General features: G+C 44.7%; 1 protein-coding gene across 1 annotated transcript in view; it reads right to left on the bottom strand.

Moving 5' to 3' along the window:
- Positions 1-20,946, bottom strand: part of lrrc2 (leucine rich repeat containing 2) — a 121,338-nt gene that overhangs the window by 2,362 nt on the left and 98,030 nt on the right. Inside the window, exons 6-8 of the mRNA XM_041185573.1 lie at positions 15,763-15,908; positions 8,550-8,702; positions 680-816 (exon numbers count right to left, since the gene is read on the bottom strand). Coding sequence (XP_041041507.1) covers positions 680-816; positions 8,550-8,702; positions 15,763-15,908 — 436 coding nt within the window. The remainder of the gene's footprint in view (positions 1-679; positions 817-8,549; positions 8,703-15,762; positions 15,909-20,946) is intronic.

Genomic DNA, 20,946 nt, shown 5'->3' with positions numbered 1-20,946 from the left:
TCTCCTCTGTAAGTGTCTATGCATATAGCCTCGAGGTGGGAGGGGTGAGGTCCACAGTGGGCACAGGGACATAACTATTATGGGTTAAGGTGGGAGGGTTGGAATATCGCCAACCATAACTATGGGATCCAGGATTACTAGGAGAGGCTGGAGAATAACATGCTCCCATTATTTCTTCCTTTATGCCCCCTCCTACCGTATGGTTACTGTTAGGGGGTCTGTACACCACTCCCACAAGTCACTTGCCTTTATCGCTTCTCACCTCTACCCGAACCACATCTACATCATGGTTTCCTGAATTTAAGCCATCTCTCTCTATTGTGCTAATACCATCGTTAATTAACAGAGCCACCCCTCCACCTTTCCCTAGCTTCCTGTCCTTCCTAAATATCACATACCCTTCAATATTCAGGTCCCAATCTATGTCACCCTACAGCCATATCTCTGCAATGGCCATCAGATCATACTTATTTATTTGAATCTGCCCTTTGGCCATTAGTTGGCTGCTCCCGAGGAAAATCAAGGTGAGTGACTGTTTTCCCCTGGAGGCAGGTTTGGGACCCAGTAACAGTTACAACCTCTGTTTCCCACCCCGGAGAAAAAATCCAATCCTTCATCTTTACATTATTACATCCCTTTTCTTATAAAGAATAGATTGTAAAGGCACTCCAGCAGTTACCTCTCTCTTTCAAATCCTTAAAGTACATTTGCATCAAGTCTTTTTCAAATTCTTCTCGATCTTCATCATCTTCAAAGAGTTCACTGAGTATCTCATCTTCTTTGCTGTCAAGTGGATTTTCCCGCAGATCAATATACCTGTTAATAGGAAAGGGAAGAGGTTAAATCCATTCATCTTATTGATGTTGGCTTTTTTATATGTTGAAACATATAAGATCCTGAGGGGACTTGACAGGGTGGGTGCTGAAAGGGTGTTTCCCCTTGTGGGAGGGACTAGAACCAGGGGACACTGTTTAAAAATAAGGGGTCTCCCATTTAAGATGGACATGGGAGAATTTTTTTCTCTCAGAGGGTCATGAATCTGTGGAATTCTCTTCCCAGAGACTAGTGGAGGTAGGGTCAATGAATATTTTTAAGGCAGAGGTAGATGGATTCTTGACTAACAAAGGAGTCATAGGGTATAGGGGATAGACAGGAAAATGGAGTTGAGGCCACAACTAGATCAGCCATAATCTTATCAAGTGGAGGAGCAGGCTTAAAGGGCTGAGTGGTCTACTCCTGCTCCCAATTTATATGTTCATATATTATTCAGGACAATATCAAAACATTTAGTACATCTTTGTATACTGAATTTAGCAAAAAAGACAAGTGACCTCACTGTCTGACTGCCAGCTCTCCCCTGCTCTTCTTTAATTGGTATCATGGGATTTTTAAGCACTGCTTTTACCAACACAGCAGATAGATGGGGGCCTCAGTTTAACATTTGAGCTGAATGATGTGACCTTCAATAATACTGCACTCTCTTAACACTAGATTATATACCTTAACTCCCAGAATTGGACTTGAGCCCACAACCAAGTGACCGAGAAGCAGGAGTGCTACCACATGAGCTGACCTGCGAACAATATCAGGGATAAGGACTGAATTAGTGGTCAGCAAAAGAAACTGACAGCACCCAAATAACCTTCCTAAATCCTCCAGCTGTTCATCTCCACTGGTGCTGTGCCATCTCTACACAACTCTCCAAATCAGTGGGGGAAATGTATTTAAAAACATAATTAAATGCTGTTGTGGGTAGGATTTGTAGATTACAGAGAAGGAACAAAAACAGTTGATATTTCTGGTAATGTTTTACATAGAATTACATAGATTATACAGTACAGAAACGGGCCATTAGGCCCAACTGGGCCATGCTGCTGTTTATCATTCGCATAAGTCTCCTCTCACCCATCTTCATTTAATTCTATCAATACAACTTTCCATTATTTTCTTCCTCAGGTATCTAGCTTCACTTTAAATGTATCTATATGATTTGCCTCAACAACTCCTGGGTAAATAAATTTCTCCTGAATTCTCTATCCGATTTTCAGTGACTATCTTATACAGATGGCACATAGCTTTGGGCTTCCCCATAAGTGGAAACAATTTCTCTGTGTCCACGCTATCAAACCCTTTCATAATTTCAAAGACCTCTATTAAGTCACCTTGCAGCTTCCTCTTTTCTGGAGAAAAAAGTCCCAGCTTGTTCAATCCTTTCTGATAGGTATAGCCTCTCAATTCTGGTATCATTCTTGTGAATCTTTTTTTCACCTGCTTCAGTGTCGCTATATCTTTCTTACAATAAGGAGACACAAACTATGCACAGTTCTCTAAATGTGATGAAACCAAGGTTCTATACAAAGCGAACATAATTTACCTGTTTTTAAATTCTATTCTTCTATAATTTAATACCAGTTCTTTGTTTGCTTTCTATATGGCCATGTTAACCTATGTTGCTACTTTAGTGATTTCTGTATCTCTAGCCTCTGTATCCCCATATTTCTATACGCCATTTAGACTCTTACTTTCTAAAAAGTATGTGGCTTCCTTATTTCTCCTAGTAAAATGCACCACCTTATTTATCTGTATTGAAATGATTTTGCCAATTATACATCAATTCTACAAACTTACTACCATGAATATGGTGATCAGCACAATCCATATAGGAGAAATAAATTTTTATTCTGCTAATTAAACCAAAACTGTTAAAGCTAGAGCTAAAGTGGAAGATTTAAGAATGTATACTGAGAAAATTCCTACCAGTTATACACCTGATAGGCCCAACAGGACCTAAGCCTCCTGGGAGCAAGCATAGGTCTGTTGCAGACCTAAATTAGGGCCTGAAGTTGCAAAGGCAAAGGGCAATCAATTTTTGAAAGAATGGGTCTCATTGCTGCAGTGGCCATATATGCCCCCAATGATATAAAAAAGGTCTTGGCCTTTACTTCAGCATGATTCAAACCTTGGGCTACCCCTTTTGGAACAGTGGGATGCTAGTCTAAGTTTCAGCTCTGTCAGCAAGGTGGGCTGCAAGAGGCATTAGTCACTGTGTAGATTATTTCAACAACCTCATTCCTGGAATTTGGGATGGAACCATTGGCAAGTGAAAGCACCAGGTGTAAATTTTGCCTCACTGCGCTTCTATTGGAACAATGGTGCTATGAGATTTTTAGGACTAGGAACTGTGTCACCCTAAGGAATCATCAATGTACACCTTACAACACAACGGTTAACTAAACCTAACTGTATTACTCTTAATTACTCATGTGTATTGTTGTAACATGGCACCAACCTGAAATTTGTGTCATGACAGAACAAAGTAATACAGTTTCAAAATTTATAAAAGAAGATCAAACTTAAAAATACTGTTCGTGTTCATTTATAATTGATACATTTTGAAGGGGGTGCAGGAGCAGAGGGACCTGAGGGGATATGTTCACAAGTCATTGAAGGTGGCACAGCAGGCTACAAAAGTGGCTAATATATTGGGATTCTGGACTTTATTATTAGGGGCATAGAGCAGAATCTTCTGCCTGTCGGGCGGGACAATCAGTTGGGAGTGGGCGCAGGCTGAGCGTCTGCCGAACTGTTAAAGGCCTACTAAGGCCATTTAAAAAGTAATCAAACTTGTTAAGAATGCTGCCTGTCCAGCCTTAAGGTTGGCAGACAGGCGAAGAGCCCAAATAGCCTTCACGCTTTTTAGGAAACCGCATCCACGGATGGGATGAGGTTTCCTGAAGCTTTTATAAAATAAATAAATAAATTTCCTTAACTGCACAAACATGTTCCAGTTCATGTGACACTGTCACATGAGGGGACATGTCTAAATAAACTTTTACTTTATTTATTAAAAATTTTTCCCTCCCCACCCGGCCCTGACAGGTAGCGCTGAGCGCTACTGGCCGCACGTTACTCTGGGCGGGCCTTAATTGGCCCACCGACGTAAAATGGCGGTGCGCAGCCGATCGCGGGTGGCGATCAGCTCCGTGCCTGCTCCCACCCGTTCACGCCCAGCCCGCCCGCCATAGGAAAAATTCTCCCCCATATTTTAGAAAGTATGTAGAGAGGGTACAGAAAAGATTCACGAGAATGGTTCCAGAGATGAGGAACTTCAATAATCTGGATAGGCTGGAGAAGCTGGGGCTGCTCTCCTTGGCGAAGAGAAGATTAAAGGGAGATTTGATAAAGGTGGTCAAAATAATTAAGAGTATGGACAGAATAGATAGAAAGAAACTGTTTATATAGGTGCAAAGATCTGGAACTAGAGGACACTTATAGAGATGATTGGAAAAGAAGCAATGCCGAAATGAGGAAAATCTTTTTACACAGCAATTGGTTAGGATCTGGAATGCACTGTTTGAAAGTGGTGGAGACAGATTCAATCAAGGATTTCAAAAGAGATTTAGATAAGTAGCTGAAAAGAAAGAATTTGCAGGGCTATAGGGAAAAGCCAGGGGAGTGGGGCTAGGTGAACAGCCCTTGCAGAGAGCCCGCAAAGACACAATGAGCTGCATGGCCTTCTTCTGTGCTGTAACCATTCTATGATTTTATGGTTCTATATATAAAATAAGCTTATGTCAAAGCTGTTTTGAAAACCCAAACATAGGAAGAAGAAAAGTATTGCTGATTGCCTTCTGATCAACGTTTGATCATGTCAGCTGCAATAACCTTACTTAGCTTTTTCCTTCCATCAGCATTTTCAGTTCATTTTTGTTGTAGGAATGGGCAGACTTACAGACTCTAAGAATTAATGACTCAAGGACCCTGGAGAGAGAGAGGGAGAAAGAGAGACAGACAGTGACCAGAGAGATAGAGAGACAGGAAAACAGCAGATGTTGTGGTCAGCATGGGAAAAGGATGGTCCCTGTTACCCACCATGCAAAATGCTAATGAGAGCTTATTTTCTGGTCGAAGAGATGGGTCCAGTAGAGATTTAAGAACACTGGAAGATTGACACTGGCGTGTTCTGGGAGGAGTTGCTGGAGTGGGCCTTGGTGCAGGAATTCAGTTCGGGGGTTCTGGACATTACAACTCAGCAAAACAGGGAGAAGCAAGCCTGTTGGAAGCTGGGAGCAACTATGGACTGGTTCCTATAGAGACCACACATATACGGAGAGTGTGATGTAATGTATAAATGCGCCGTGGGGTTTGCGATCATTTTAAAATGTTAAGGGGAGATACCTTTTCTGTAGTTTAGTGTATTAGTTGCCTACTAAGTAATGTTCGGTTGATGTTCATTTTAGTTTGCTACAGCAAGTCTTAAAATGTTAAATCTTGTCATGTGATCCTTTGAGTCACTCACTGGGAGTTCAGATCTCTTTTTAAAAGCCCACTGTCCAAAACAGCACTTCTGACATGCCTTCCTTTCTCCTTAACCCAGGATCCCCCCCACTGTAGTTCACTGGGCCCTCAACCGTGTCCAACCCATTTCCTGCACCTCTGCCCTCACAGCTTCCCCTCCCTCCCAGAGCCATGATAGGGTCCCCCTTGTCCTCACTTTTCACTCCGCCATCCTCCGTATTCAAAGGATCATCCTCTGCCATTTCCCCCAACTCCAGCATGATGCCACTACCAAACACATCTTCCCCTCAGCCCCTCCTACAACATTCCATAGGGACTGTTCCCTCCATGACACCCTGGTCCACTCCTCCATCCCCTATAACTTCTCATCCTCTTCCCATGACACCTTCCCATACAATCGCAGAAGGTGCAACTCCCTCCTCACCTTCCAAGTCCCCAAACACTCCTTTCACAACATTTCATTTGCACCTCCTTCAATTTGGTCTACTATTCATGGCTCCCAATGCTGTCTCCTCTACATTGGGGAGACTAAATGCAAACTGGGTGACTGTTTTGTGGAACACTTTCACTCAGTCTGCAAGCATAACCAGAATTTCCAGTCGCTTGCCATTTCAGTACACCATCTTGCTTTCATGTTTACATGTCCATCCTTGGCCTGCTGCAATGTTCCAGTGAAGCCCAACACAAACTAAAGGAACAGAACCTCATTTTCCGATTAGACTCTTTACAGCCTTCTAGACTTAACATTGAATTCAAAAATTTCAGACCATGAGCTCTATCCTCCATCTTTACCACTTTTTTAATTCAATTTTTTTTGTGTTTTAAATTTCAATTATTTATGTTTATTTATTTATTCTTTGTTTTATCCTCTCCCTCCACCCCCAAAGGGCTATCTGTCACTGGTTTCTATTTTGTGCTTTCACAGAGCGCCGACCCTTGTTCTGCTATTAACACATTCGGCGGCTCTTTTATGCCACTATTAGCACCATCTTTAGTCTTTACCATTATCGTTAACACTCCCTTTGCCTTGTGTACATGACACCTTTGTCAATCTCTCCTTTGCTCCCAAATATCCCTGACCTTTTATCTTGCTCCATCCCTCTTAAACAGTATAAAACTCATCACATTTCTATTTCTATTTAGCTCTGAAGAAGTCATACAGACTCAAGACGTTAACTCTGTTTCTCTTTCCACAGATATTGCCAGGCCTGCTGAGTTTTTCCAGCATTTTTTGTTCTTATTTCAGATTTCCAGCATCCACAGTATTTTGCTTTCCTCTTATTAAAAGTTATCGGTCTCTAAGGGGATCATAACAAATGTATTGTGAGACATTCCTCTCAGTTTAGGAACAAAGGCAACAAGAGTGAAGACAAATAAAAACAAAAAATGCTGGAAAAACTCAGCAGGTCTGGCAACATATATGGAGAGAGAAACAGAGTTAACATTTTGAGTCCGTATGACACTTCTTCAGAGCTGAAGAGTGAAGACAGTTGGATAAGTTATTTTATCAAAGTGTAATGCTGTTTTTTATGGAATACACAAAGCCAAACAAAACAAAATAAACAGAGAGAAAGTGATAAATCTATTTGGCTGACTAGCTAAAAATGACGTAGCTAAAACATCCAACATAATTATTATAACAGCAGTTTGTCAACTTATGCTGTGCTAGCATTAACTACTGTACCTTCAGGGTAACATTTTTAGCTTGGCAGGCGGGTGTGTGCCCGACCCAACCGAGCGCAAAATGACATGTGATGACATCAGGTGTGCTCCCCGATGTCATTGTGCACGTGTGCGATATTTCGGTTGGCGGGCATGCGCCGGAGTCGGCAACGCTCCTGCCGACAATTAAAAGGTCTATTAAGGCCATTAAAAAGTGAATTAAAAGAAATTTTTCGCTGCCCGCCCAACCTTATAGTTGGCGGGCAGGTGAAAAGGCCAAGCAGCTCTTGCACTTTTTTGGAAACCTCATCCACGAGTGGGATGAGTTTTCCAAAAGCAAAGAAAAATCCAAACAAAAACTTTTAATAACATGTCCCTGCTCATGTGACAGAGTTATGTTTCATTACATTTTTATTTTTTTTGTTATATTTTTTCATATCTCTTCATCTCCCTGAGGCAGCTCCCTGCCTCAGGGAGATTGGGCAGCGCGCACTCATGCGTATGAGCAAATGTCACACTCGCCCGGCTTGCATTCTGCTCCCCCCGCCCGCACAGGCTGTGCTGAGCGCTGCCGCTTGCATTTCACACTGGACAGGCCTTAATTGGCCCGCCAGCGTGAAATTGCCTTCCAGGGCTGATCACAGGTGGCGGTCAGGAAGCCGACTGCCCCCACTCGCCTCTGCCGAGCCACATGCCCAAGGGCAAAATTCTGCTCTCAGCCTCAAATCACTGCAGAAAACCTTCCAGTAAAACCTTCATAAGTTTTTAATGCCCCAACATCTTCCATTCTATTTTCTTGAGCTTACTGTGTGCACATATTGTTTGCACCCTGGACATGGGGGATCCCAGCAATCACTGCCAAGCCTATGGCTCGCACTGCCTGGCTGGTCTTGTCCGTATGGTAATGAACATAAGTCATAATACTCGAGTATTAGAGTCAGAGCCTTTAGCTGTCACCTCTTTGCATCTCTCCTTCCAAACCCTCTGCCTAGCCACATCACTCCTTCAATGGCCATGTCAAAATCTACTTGATATTCTTTTGATCACCTTTTTTAACTCTCCTTCCTGGTTGGCATTCATCTCTCTATAAGTCTGAAGTGATGTTGATTCATGGATACTCCTGTTGCTACTTATATTGGACTCGTGGCCCCCAGCCCATGTCTGTTCTAGTACCTCACATCTTCCCAGGATGCCTGCTGAAAATGCTGTACATTCAGTACATGTTGTTCGTTCAGTAAATGTTGTTCACTCATGTGCACCAGTGGACATTCTGTTAATGACTAACTTGTGGGAGTAGCATTATAGCAATAGTGAACCAAAAATTTAAATCACAGCTTGCACTGACGGACAATTGCAAAGCAGTGAATTGTTCAAGATAGGAGTGTTCTATTGGAACTTGTCCCACCTCCCACCTCCCACATTAGCAGACTTTTGAGTCAGCCATACGGTAGCATTAAGGACATTATAAAAGCATCAGCTCTTGCAGTTGAAGGATGAGGTGTTGACTGAAGCAAAATCAGGGCTAAAAGGGAGGGAGAGAGTGTATTTAAGTATTTATAAAAAAGGAAAAATGATATTACAGCACTTACTTTAGATTGGGGTCGGTCGTCAGAGCAGTTGGCAACTTCTTTATGTCATCACCACTGACAACCAGCATCTTTAGTTTAGTCAATCTGCACAAGACTTTGGACAGATAGGTCAGCTTGTTCTTCTGAAGGAATAGGGACTCTAGCTCACTCAGTCTGTAAATTATAAAAATAGTGCACAAATTTAAAATACATCTTAAAATATTGAATCCTAAAAAAATGGCTGTTTTTCTAAAGTATTTTTATGCTTAAGGTTTTGAGGCCAATGATGCGGTTCTGTTGCAGTGGCAGTATACAGTGACTAGTTGTACTCCAGAGAAAAATGTCAGCAAGAAATGCTTATAACGTAAAGTTGTTAAATATGTTCTTTGTGCATTCTGACCCAGGCAAGGAGTATATTGGATACATGGCTGGAGTTTCCAATGAAGTATCACCTTCAAAGAGCAGGATAGATACAGAGAAATGATTTCCTTTCAAGATTTAGGGGACATAATCCTAAAGTTAGAGCTAGGCCGTTCAGGAGCAAAATCAGGAGGCCCTTTTCACATAAAGGATAATATTTATCTGGAACATTTTCCTGACACTATGGGCAGAATTTTACCCTTGGCATGCGGGTGTGTGCCCAACACGCCCAAATAAAGTGCGTTGATGTCAGCCGAGCATACCGATGTCAATGCACACTCTCATGATATTTCACTAGGTGGGCACGCGATGAAGACAGAGGCACAGCCGCCATTAATTAAGTGGCCAGTTAAGGCCCTTGAGGGACCAACTGACTCCGAGTTTACGTAGTTGGTGCGATTTTCATTCCGTCACATGGGCAAAGTGGGCAGGCAGGCCACAATTTGCAAAACTTCATTCACAGGTGGGATAAGAGGGGTCAGTGGGCTTGACAAAGCGAATAGTGAGTAGTTTTGGATATCACTTTCCGCTCGTTGCTTCTGTGAACAGGACAGCTACATTTCGCTTCAGAGCTCCATTCAGAGCATTTCGAGGCTTAAGTTCAGGACTCGGTGTTGTTTTCCAGGCCCCTGGAGGATTCACACCATGTGGGGCCTTCCAGGTATCAGACAGCCTTCCCTTACCCTGGTAATGGGGATTGTGGTCTCCACTGGAGGCACCTCCTCCTCTGAGGAAGAGAGGGGCAGGAGGCCAGGTGTCCCTATTCAGCTTTCAGGGGAGTGATATATGGAGGAGAGGCGCAAGCACAAGAAGCACAAGGCCAACAGGAAGGCCAAGGTGGAAGGGGCCACAGAAGATGACAATATCCTGCTGCCAGGATTTACAGGCGGTGATGCACCACCTCAATATGTCTGAGGTGCAATGCTGAAGGAGATTCCGTATCTCAAGGGAGACCATTACCTCCATCTGTCAGAGGATTGACCCTGAAATCAGCTCTGACTGTGTGGGTAGGTACCCCATGCCAGTAGCGCTGAAGGTTATGGTGGCCCTCAACCTCTATGCTTCTGGCTATTTTCAGGGCTCAGTGGAGGATCTGTGTGGAGCCTCCCAATCAGTTGTCCATGGTTGCGTCAAGCTGGTGACAGACGCTCTGATCAGGCATACTTTGACTTCATTCATTACCGTACGGATGAGGCCAACCAGGGAGAGTGAGCCAGAGGCTTCGCGGCCATTGCTGGCTTCCCCCGCGTCCAGGGTGCCACCGACTGCACACACGTAGCCATCAAGGCGCCAGCAGGTCAGCCCAGTGCCTTCATCAACAGGAAGGGCTTCCACTCCATGAACGTGCAGATAGTGTGTGACCACAGGATGCTGATTCTACAAGTCTGTGTAAGGTACACAGGCAGCTCCCATGAAGCTTACGTCCTCAGACACTCCCAGGTGCTGAGGCTCTTCAGTGCTCCAGCCCAACTGGATGGATGGCTGCTGGGTGACAAGGGTTATCCACTCAAAAGGTGGGTCATGACGCCTCTCCGCCATCCAAGAACAGAAACTGAGCAGTGGTACAATAGGAGCCACGCCTCCGCAAGGGCTGTAGAAGAGAGAACCATAGGTCTTTTCAAGATGCGCTTCCGATGCCTGGAATGTTCAGGGGGTGCACTCCAATACCCCACCAAATCATGTGTCATTGATAGTGGTTGCATGCTGCGCTCTCCACAATCTGGCACTGGAAAGGGGGGAATGCAGTGGATGAAGAAGATCTTGATGCAGCTGCACAGGCTAGTAGTGAGTCAGAGGATGAGCGTGCTCAGGAGAACGCTGAGGGGATAGATGCTGACCTGGGTAACCTCGAGGGAGGCAGGGACACCCGGGACGCTTTGATCCAATGCTCCTTAAGCTAGCCCACCAAATAACCACCACCACATGCCAGAGCTGCAGGCTCCATACTCGATCCCTGACAGGACCAGTTCCTTGGTCAATAACATAAACTTTATTGCACTGGTATGTAGTGTAAGGAGTCGCATGGCCATCATAACATCATGGCTTATTCCGCACCTATAGAACAAATGAAGCATCCAGAGGCCAGTTGCAAAAGAAAATCTCATTTATTGCTGACTGACAAACATTGCAGAAATTAACATTGACTGGTGTTTTACAGCACACTATTAAAAAAAGAACAGAAAAATGGGGGAAACATATATCACCCGTATTTAGGCCGTGTTGTGTTTAAGGTGCTTTAAGTTTATGCTTGTGGGTGCTACATCTAGGTGTTCCCCCCTCGCTGGCACCGGCATTGGAGAGAGCCTGTTCACTCTGCTGCCCTGTTGACCTTGATGACCTTGGCGGGCGTCCTCTGGCCTATGGAGCCTGTGCTGGCTCCACCTGTGAGGGAGCGGCCAGTGCCACGGCTGGCCTCTCCCCAGTTGCCACAGCCTCATCAGATGCTTCGGTCTTTGGCAGAGGGGAGGAGGAGCTGCTGCCATCATCCGGAGAGCCCTGAGAGGAGCCCACAGAGACAACAGGCACCTCATGCGCTAATGTGAGGTCACGTTGGACCTCCCTGCTCACCTCTGATGGACGGGCACCTAGCTGCGATCCTGGGTGCCCAATCCACCTCCCATACAGACACTGACCAGCTGACCAGGTCATTGCCGGTGTGAGGGCTTGCAGGTCCGAGCACATTCCCAGGGACCCCCGAATGAGTCCCTGGAGGAGCCTCTCCTTGAGAGTCGCCATTCTCTCCATGGAGGAGGCACTGCGTTTGGCCATGAGGGTCAACATAGTGCTTATGCTCCACATGAACTCCTCCACAAAGGACACCATGGCACCCATTCCCTCATGTATCTCCGCCAGATCCTCCCTCACACCCTGATGGACTTCCAGCATCTGCCGCCTCAGGGACAACTCCAGAGACGCATCATCAGCCACCGATTGAGCATCTTCCTGGTCCCCAGCATTCCTCCGACTGCCAGCACCCTGGGCACTCTCTGCCTCCACCTGCACCTCAAGCGAGTGTGAAGTGCCCTCACCAATGTGCACCGATATACTAGATGCCGATCTTATGCCCACTGAGGTGATGGTATCTGCACTGGTGCCTGCTTGATAGAGAGGGTGTGACACTGGTACGCACTCAGCATGCTGGTCCTCAGGGGTCAGGGCTGGGCCTTCAGGCTCCTCATAATGAACTGCTGGTGAGTCTAAAAGGGAGAAGGAGGACATGTCATTAGCTTAACTCATTACACTGTTACTGTGCATGCCTGGCACCCTGATGAGACAGAGATCTGCATCATTGTGCCCTCGTCTTTCTATTGTCAATAGGCATTCCAGATTTGAGACTCACATCAATATAGAGACTACACTGCAATGGTTGCAAAAAGCCACATTCTCACCTCAGTGCACTGCGCTCTTACCTTCCTCTGGCACCCCAGCCTCACCACGGCCACTTGACCGAGATGCATGGCACCTCTCCAGCTCCAGGGCCTCCTGCTTGTGTCGACTGAGGAATAGGAGGTGTGGGGGTCCCCCGCCAGTCCGCTGCTTCTCAGCATTGTTATGGGATGTTTTCTCCTGAAAGGACTGAGGAGCATTGATTAGTCCACTCTCTACCTGCAGCACCATTGCAGCCCAGCCAATCCCACCTGAGGAACACCTCGCAGAGCTCTGCTGATTCGTGACCCTGGAGCCGCAAGGCATTCAGTCCAAGCAGCCAGGGCTCACCCCCTTGGCCAGATCCTGACTCACTGACATTTGCCACTCACACTGCAATATTTCTGAGGCCCATGAGGGGATGGGCAGCTCTTATCTGTTCTACAAAGTGACCCATGCCAACACAGTACTCACCCTTCCCGATCACAGCAGATCGCTAAAGCGCTTCCGGCACTGCACCCATGTGCACCTCACCACGTTATGGCTGCTGATCCTGGATGCCACCTCCTCCTAGGCCCTTTTGCTGAGGTGGGGTGGGGGGGGGGGCCTCCTCCCTTCCATGGGGACAAGTGTTTCTCTCCTCACTGCCACATCCTCCAGGCAGCGAGGCTCTCAACTGAGAAACGTGGAGCCAACTGCCCCATCGGCCAGCCCTACCCCTGCCATGTCCACTGGCTACGGTCTCCATGCAGAGGACTTCCACATCCTTCGGTGGCAGCCTTCCAGGGGCTGCCAAGGCTGCGTTTGAAATTTGAATTGACCCTGGGTCGCCGTTGCACCCAGTGGACATTAAGCCCACCCCTTTGCACTCATTCATAGGCCACGTCTCATGCTGGACGGGCCTTAATTGGCCTGCCTGCGTAAAATCATGGTGCGCTGCTGACTGCGGGTGGCGGTTGGCTTCCCAGCTGCCCCCTTCCGCCCCTGTCAAGCACCCCTGCCAAGGGTAAAATTCTGCCCTAGGTGTACTTCAAAATGAGAAACAAGCACCCCTTTTGAAACAGGCAAGAACTGTAGTTAAATAGTTAAATCTATTGAGTCACTTTCCATTAAATTTATCAAATCACTGTAGGACCCCAATGCCATCATTACGTGCTAATATTTGGATCATGTGCCATATACACTTCACCCATTCGTATCAAGCATTAAGCAGTCTGTCTAGTTTTCCTTAAATGAACCATTGGTGGCTGCTCATTAAATGGTCACAAAAGTTTTTTTACAGTGATTTTTGCGGAGCCAGGAGGAGTATAAAATATGTCGAAGGTGGTAACAACGGGATAGGGTGACAGCGCTGGTGGAGTTTAATTAAAAGCAAGAGGAATGGGGCACATATGGGCCTGGACAGATACTTTGGTTAGGGAAGCTGAATAATCAGAAGCAACCAGAAATTGATTGGAACTAATTTTTGCAACGAATGGCTCTGTAATTAGTTTTTGAGGGGAAGTGAGGTGGTCGCAGCTGGAGTTATTTGGCAAGTTTGGGAGTGATTTTCCTCAAGAATTGCAGGATGTAAGAGATTCAGCAGAGGCGTTCATGCAAAGATCTGTGGATGAGTTATTTGGAAGAACTAAGTGGAATTCTGGGTGCAGGAAGAATGGGAAAGTGGTCCTGTGATGTGGTAACACTAACAGGAAAGTGCTGGGTGCAGTAGGAAGGTGGACTTGGTTGTGGCAGCATGAAGTTTACTGTGATGGAGTGTGGTAGCATAAGGAAAGGAATTCTAAATGTGGATGTGATGGGAGGGTAGACTTAGGGAATGGCAGCACTGGAAAGGCAACGATGGGGCATTTGAACAGTGGGGAGGAGGTTGATTGATGTGGAAAGCTGTGTGGAGTATTGCTGATAAATGATCAATGAAAGGGATTTTCTTGGGGTTGGACTGGCAGTGAGCTTAAAGTAATGTTACTTGGCATCAGACTGATACTGATTGGCAATCTCATTCAGGGAAGCGGTATGGGAGCAGGTCAGAGGCCAGGAACTCAGCGGTGAGTAACTCACCTCCTGACTTCCCAAAGCCTGTCCAGCATTTACAAGGCAGAAATCAAGAGCGTGATGGAATACTCTCCACTTGTCTGGATGAGTGCAGCTCCAACAATGCTTAAGGTCAACACCATCCAGCACAAAGCAGCCCACTTGATTGGCATCCTATCTATACCACCTTAAACATTCACTCCCTTGATCACTGTCACAGTGGCAGCAGTGTGTACCATTTACAAGATGCACTGCAGCAACGCACCAAGGCTCCTTTGGCAGCTCCTACTGAACCCACAATCTCTATCACCTAGAAGTACAAGGGCAGCAGATGCGTAGAAACACCATCACTTGCAGACTCCCCTCCAAGCAAGACATCATTTTGACTTGGGACTATATCATTGTTCCTTCACTGTCACTGGGTCAAAATCCTGGAACTTCCTTCCTGACAGCACCCTGGGTGTACTCACACCAAATGAACAGAACACTTCAAGAAGGCAGCTCACCACCACCTTCTCAAGGGCAATTAGGGATTGGTAACAAATGCTGGCCTAGTCAGCCCCACCCACATCCAGTGAAAGAATAAAACAAAAGGAAAAAAATGTCATATGTCTACCGAAAACAGGATGAGACTGTCCAGACTCATTTCATAAAGAATCTTTGGAAGAAGCTGTCAATTTAGCAGTCTGGCTTGGATTTGAATCTAAAGGTGAAACACCTAAACAACTGCAGCACCCTATTATCTCCAGTAATGTATGTTTACAGGAAAAAAATCCATCTGAAGGGGAAATTCTTGCACTGCAGTTCCTATTGTATCTGGGTGTATAGCCATGCAGTTCTGGTCAGGTGCATAAGTCACATTGTTGGGGTTCTCTGCTTTTTTGCAAAAGAATTGATCTCAAATGAACCTAGTGCACACCCAGTACATACAGTCCAATTGCTGGAGGCACTTTTGGCTCTTTTACATAGATCTGTCCATATGGGACACTGTAGGCTTCAGGACCCCATAATGTATCGAACCAGAGCCATGGGAGAACTGAATTGTGACTCTGAAAACATGTTCCACTTAGAACTCTTGAAATCGACTGGCAAAACTTTCATCCCATTAGTTTGTACTGGATTTGAATCTAAGGATCAAAGGTGGAGGCCTAGCTATGACATACACATCCTCTCATCCACTTTCTGTTATAAAACATGATATATGTCAATTAAAAGAACCCATACCACAGGACTGCAATGGTTCAGGAAGGTCTCTCACCATCACCTTCTCAAGGGCAATTAGGGATGGGCTATAAATGCTGAACTTGCCAGTGATGCCCACATCCTGTGAATGGATAATTTAAAAAACTATACCATGTGCCAATTTTGGCCATTTCAGGTTTTGCACAACTCTCTTCCGTGTTAATCAGGCAGTTACCTGTCTAGATCCTGAGGCAGGTCTTTCAGTTTGTTGTTGCTAATGTCTAGACTCTTGAGGTTTGACATTCGAAGCACACAGATAGGCATGCTCAGAAACTGGTTTGAGGACAGATCTAAGCAGCTGAGTTTTTGCAGATCACGTAGCTGAAACACAAACAAAATTCAAACCATTTTGGTTGCACACAACAAACATGGCTGAAGCTTTCTACCTCCCATGTGTGGTTGAAATTATCCTAACCACTTAATAGATCTTCTTTAGTCCCTTGCTCCTTTTTCTGAACACAACAGGGCAGGTAAATGTTAGACCTATTCCATTACTCTCCACCTACACAAAGCAACATCAATACAGGAAGTGATCAGAAAAATGTACTAAGTACAGGAAAGGACCACATACCAATCATAGAGACTGTCACATGGTTTAGAATGTTAGCCTCTAGTAGGACTTGAATATGAAACCTGCTGGTTTTCCTACATTGATCAGGAGTCTCCATTTTGATTTAATCTCTTGTTTATCACTGAATGCAGTGCTTTTCACTATATTCAGCCATGACCATTTTCTTTTCTTATTTTATTGACACAATCCCAGAATATTTATTTCATTAATCCCAGCCATTAGTCCTCTGGCTGTGAAGGAACTTCCTATTCAATGGGCGGGCGCTCGCCCGACCCAATCGGTCGTAAAATAGCACGCGGTCACGTCGGGTGAACGTCCCGAGGTCGTCAAGCACTCTGTGATATTTTGGTCGGTGAGAGTTGGCAGTGCACCCGCCAACATTAAGAGGCCTATTAAGGCCATTACTCAAGTAATTAAAAGCTATTTTTCACTGCTCATCCAACCTTATTTTGGCAGGCAGGTGAATTGGCCAGGCGGCCTTTGCACTTTTGAGAAAACCTCATCCACTGGCGGGATGAGGATTCCAACATTAATTTTAAAAAAATGTTTTGACAGAATTTTTACTGTCTTTGTTCATGTGAGTGGGTCCTATGTGGGGACATGTTTTTCACATTTTCAAAATCTTTATTCTTGATTTTAAAATTCTTCATCCCCCTGAGGCAGTTCTCTGCCTTCAGGGAGCTTTCAGTGCGCGCTTCCCCGCACATGCGCAGACTTTTGCGTTCACACTCTTCCTGCCCCAACCCTGGCAGCGCTGAGCTTCTCAGTGTGCCTTTCATGCTGTCTGGCTGTTAATTGGCCAGCCAGCGTGAAATTGCAGTCGGGGGCCAATCGCAGTCGGTGGACCTTTTCCCGGCCACACTCGGGCCTGCCCGCCGTGCCTGACTGATGACCTGAAAATCCTGCCCAATATTTCAACCAACTGGTAGCAGTGTTGGCTGCAGCTGTAATGCTTTTTGTAATATGACCAGCTGTCACCATTAACAGCAGCATGGTGGTGTGAGCTAGTGCACTTGAAGGGTTTAAAATTAACAAGGAGGTGGTATGGGATTGGCTATCTGTACTTAAAGTTGATAAGTCACCAGGACTGGATGAAATGTATCTAGGGATACTAAGGGAAGTAAGAGTGGAAATTGCTGAAGCACTGGCCATGATTTTCCAGTCCAGACTCAGGGGTCATGCCAGAGGACTGGAGCATTGCAGATGTTATACCCTCATTCAAAATAGGGTGTAAAGTTAAGCCCAGCAACTACAGGCCAGTTAGTCTAATCTCAGAGATGGGGAAGCTTCGAAAAACATTAACTCGGGACAAAACTAATAGTCACGTGGACAAATGCAGTTTAATTAAGGAAAACCAGCATGGATTTGTTAAGGGAAAATCATGTTTTTTAAAATTTATTCTTTCATGGGATGTTGCCCATCCCTAATTGTCCTTGAACCAAATGGCTTGCGAGGCCATTTCAGGGGCAGTTAATAGTCAACCTTATTGCTGTGGATCAGGAGTCATATGTAGGCCAGACCTCAGAAGGATGGCAGATTTCCTTCCCTAAAGGACATTAGTGAACCAGATGGGTTTTTATGACAATCAATGATAGTTTAATGATCACTATTACTGAGACTAACTTGCTGGAGTTTGTTAATGAGGGTAATGGTGTTGATGTGATGCACATGGATTTCCAAAAGGCATTTGATAAAGTGCTGCACAACACATTTGTGAGCAAAGTTAGAGCTCTTGGACTAAAAGGGACAGTAGCAATATGGATACAAAATTGGCTGAGTGACAGATAACAGAGAGTAGTGGTTAATATGTTTTTCAGACTGGCGGAAGGTTTGTATTGGAGTTCCCCAGGGGTCAGTGTTAGGATCCTTGCTCTTCCTGATATATATTAATGACCTACAACATCTCCTGCAATGCCTATCGCTAGAGGAACCCTGCACTGTTGCAGATCTTGTTGAATTTAACAAGGCGCAAAAATGTGTCCAGTTCCAGCTCGGCCATTTATAGACTGTCCGTGGACACAATAAGAAGAAGAAGACCTACACCTTAGTCTACAAAGCTCAAAAATTTTCAAAATTTGCAGAAATTACAAAACTTGGAAGCATTGTGAACTGTGAGGAGGATAGTGTAGAACTTCAAAAGGACATAAATGGGTTGGTGGAAAGGGCAGACAAGTGGCAGGTGAAATTTAATGCAGAGAAGTATGAAGTGATTTATTCTGGTAGGAAGAATATAGAGAGACAATATAAAATAAAGGGTACAATTCTAAAAGGGTACAGAAGCAGAGGGCCCTAGGTATATATGTGCATAAGTCATTGAAGATGGCACAACAGGTTGAGAACGTAGTTATTAAAGCATATAACATCCTAAGGCTTTATTAATAGGAGCATACAGTACAAAAGCAAGAAGGTTATGTTAAACTTGTATAGAACATTGATTCGGCCTCAACTGGAGTATAGCGTCCAGTTATGGATGCCACATTTTAGGAAAGATGTGAAGGCATCAGAGAGAATGTAGAAAAGATTCACAACAAGGATGAGGAACTTAGATAGATTGGAGAGGTTAAGACTATCTTCCTTGGAGAAGAGAAGATTGGGAGGGGATTTGATAGAGGTATTCAAAATCATGAGGGGTATGGACAGAGTAGTTAAGGAGAAATTGTTCCCATTAGTGGAAGGATCGAGAATAAGAGGGCACAGATTTAAGGTGATTGGCAAAAAAAGCAATGGAGACATGAGGAAAATCTTGTTCACGCAGCAAGTGGTTAGGATCTGGAATGCACTCCCAGAAAATGGGTGAAGGCAGGTTGAATCGAGGGAATTGGATTATTCTTTGAAAAGGAAGAATGTGAAGGGCTAAGGGGACAAGGCCAGGGAATGACACTAGGTAAATTTCTCCTTTGGAGAGCCAGCACAGGCATGACCAGCATCACCAGAAGCAGCATCAATAGCAACAGCAGTGCCTTCTCTTCAGCCACATGCAGCTCCACAGGACAGGGTGGATGGACACAGAGCTACAGTTTGAAGGAGGTAATACTCCCAGTCCAGGATATACAGACTAAGGGTGAGGTTCTTCAGCATTACTGAGTGTTGGATCCAGTGCCCTGGTTTGTTGGGGCTAAAGGATCTGGGTTGCACACTTGTTTTGGGGTGACTGAGTTGGTCCAAGATAGAGAAGATCTGTAGATCGTTCTTAAAAGAAACACATTCTGTTTATTTACAAAAGGAACTCAGCAGCTACACTTGTGTGCTGACAACTCAAAACTCTGTCTTTACTCTTCAGATTCTAACTCAAGACTACTGGCTACAGAGGTAGCCCGCACTACTCGGCTATTGGGTATCGAGATCATGTGATCTTACATTACAACATTTGTCTTAAAGGTATATTACACATCAGATTACTACATCCCTCCCGTTTACTCAGAAATATATTTTACAATTTTTTCTAAGATATCAAATTACTCACACAGATTAATAATTTACAAAGTGAGTCTTTCTGGGGGTTTCCTTATGCGTGTAGGACATTCAGCTCTACAGCTTCTGATGTTTGATCCAGAACCTCCCTCACTGCAGTCATCTGATCATCTGGTTCTTCAGTAGGTACCTATCTGTTTCTCTTTCAGGTACGGTCGGCTCTTCAGACATATCTGTACTCAGTTGAGTTCTTTCAACAGGAGACGTTGATTCAATCACAAAAACTTGTAGAATAATTTCTGGGTATTTTGTTTCTCTTCTTCTTATATGATCCACATGTCTCCTTATGTCTCGATCTTCCACTTTCACATGTATGAGAAAGGACCAGTTACTGCACTTATTTCACCAAACAACCATGTTTGTCCTTGTCTAAAGTTTTTCACAAATACTTTCTCTCCTATGTTAAATGTCCTGTCACGACTGTGACAATCATGTCCAATTTTCTGACTTCCCTAACTCCTTTCCACCTCCCCCCCTCTCCAAGTTTGACATAATTAGGCTGAATCTCGATCAGAGATGGCACTTCATCAATAATTTTGCAGGTGTGACACCTGTTGTCTTGTGCGAAGGATGGTTCTATAAAGGAAAAGAAAACATGCTAATTTGGTCACTGGAATCTCCAGACAATTTCTTCTTACCAGATTTGAACGTCTGAACTGATCTCTCGGCCAGCCCATTTGAAGAAGAGTGGTATGGTGAAGTTCTCACATGAGTAATACCGTTGAAGTTGATAAATCGGTGAAATTCAGCACTCTTGAATACTGTTCCATTGTCTGATACGACCACTTCAGGTAGTCCATTGATTGCAAGTCTTTGTCATTGCTTGTCTATTGTAGCAGAAGATGTCGGCGACCTCACTTCATATATACCCATCCATTTTGAATATGCACCAACGATAAGTAGAAACATTGTTCCCATAAAAAATCCCACATAGTCGATGTATACTTGCACCCATGACCTCCCTGGCCACTCCCAGGAGTTGTTGCAGGTAATTTTTGTACTTGCTGACACCGCATACAAATTCTCACTAAGTTTTCTATTTCTCCATCCATCCCAGGACACCATAAATAGCTGTACGTTATTGCCTTCATTTTGGAAGTTCCAGGATGTGCACTGTGAAGTTCAGATAACAATGGCTTTCGTCCTTTCAGAGGAACAATCACTCGAGCTCCCCACTATAAGATACCTTCCTGGCTGATTATTTTGTATCTTCTCTGGGAATACGGTTTAATTTCATCAGATTCTTTTTGTGACCAATCATGAAGAACTCAATTGAGACTGGGTCTCGATTTGTCCAATCTTTAATCTGTCTAGCAC

Source organism: Carcharodon carcharias, chromosome 4 (assembly GCF_017639515.1).
Source record: "Carcharodon carcharias isolate sCarCar2 chromosome 4, sCarCar2.pri, whole genome shotgun sequence".
Lineage (NCBI taxonomy): Eukaryota > Metazoa > Chordata > Chondrichthyes > Lamniformes > Lamnidae > Carcharodon > Carcharodon carcharias.
The sequence above is the reverse complement of the archived record's forward strand: the minus strand, read 5'-3'. Positions and strand labels throughout refer to the sequence as shown.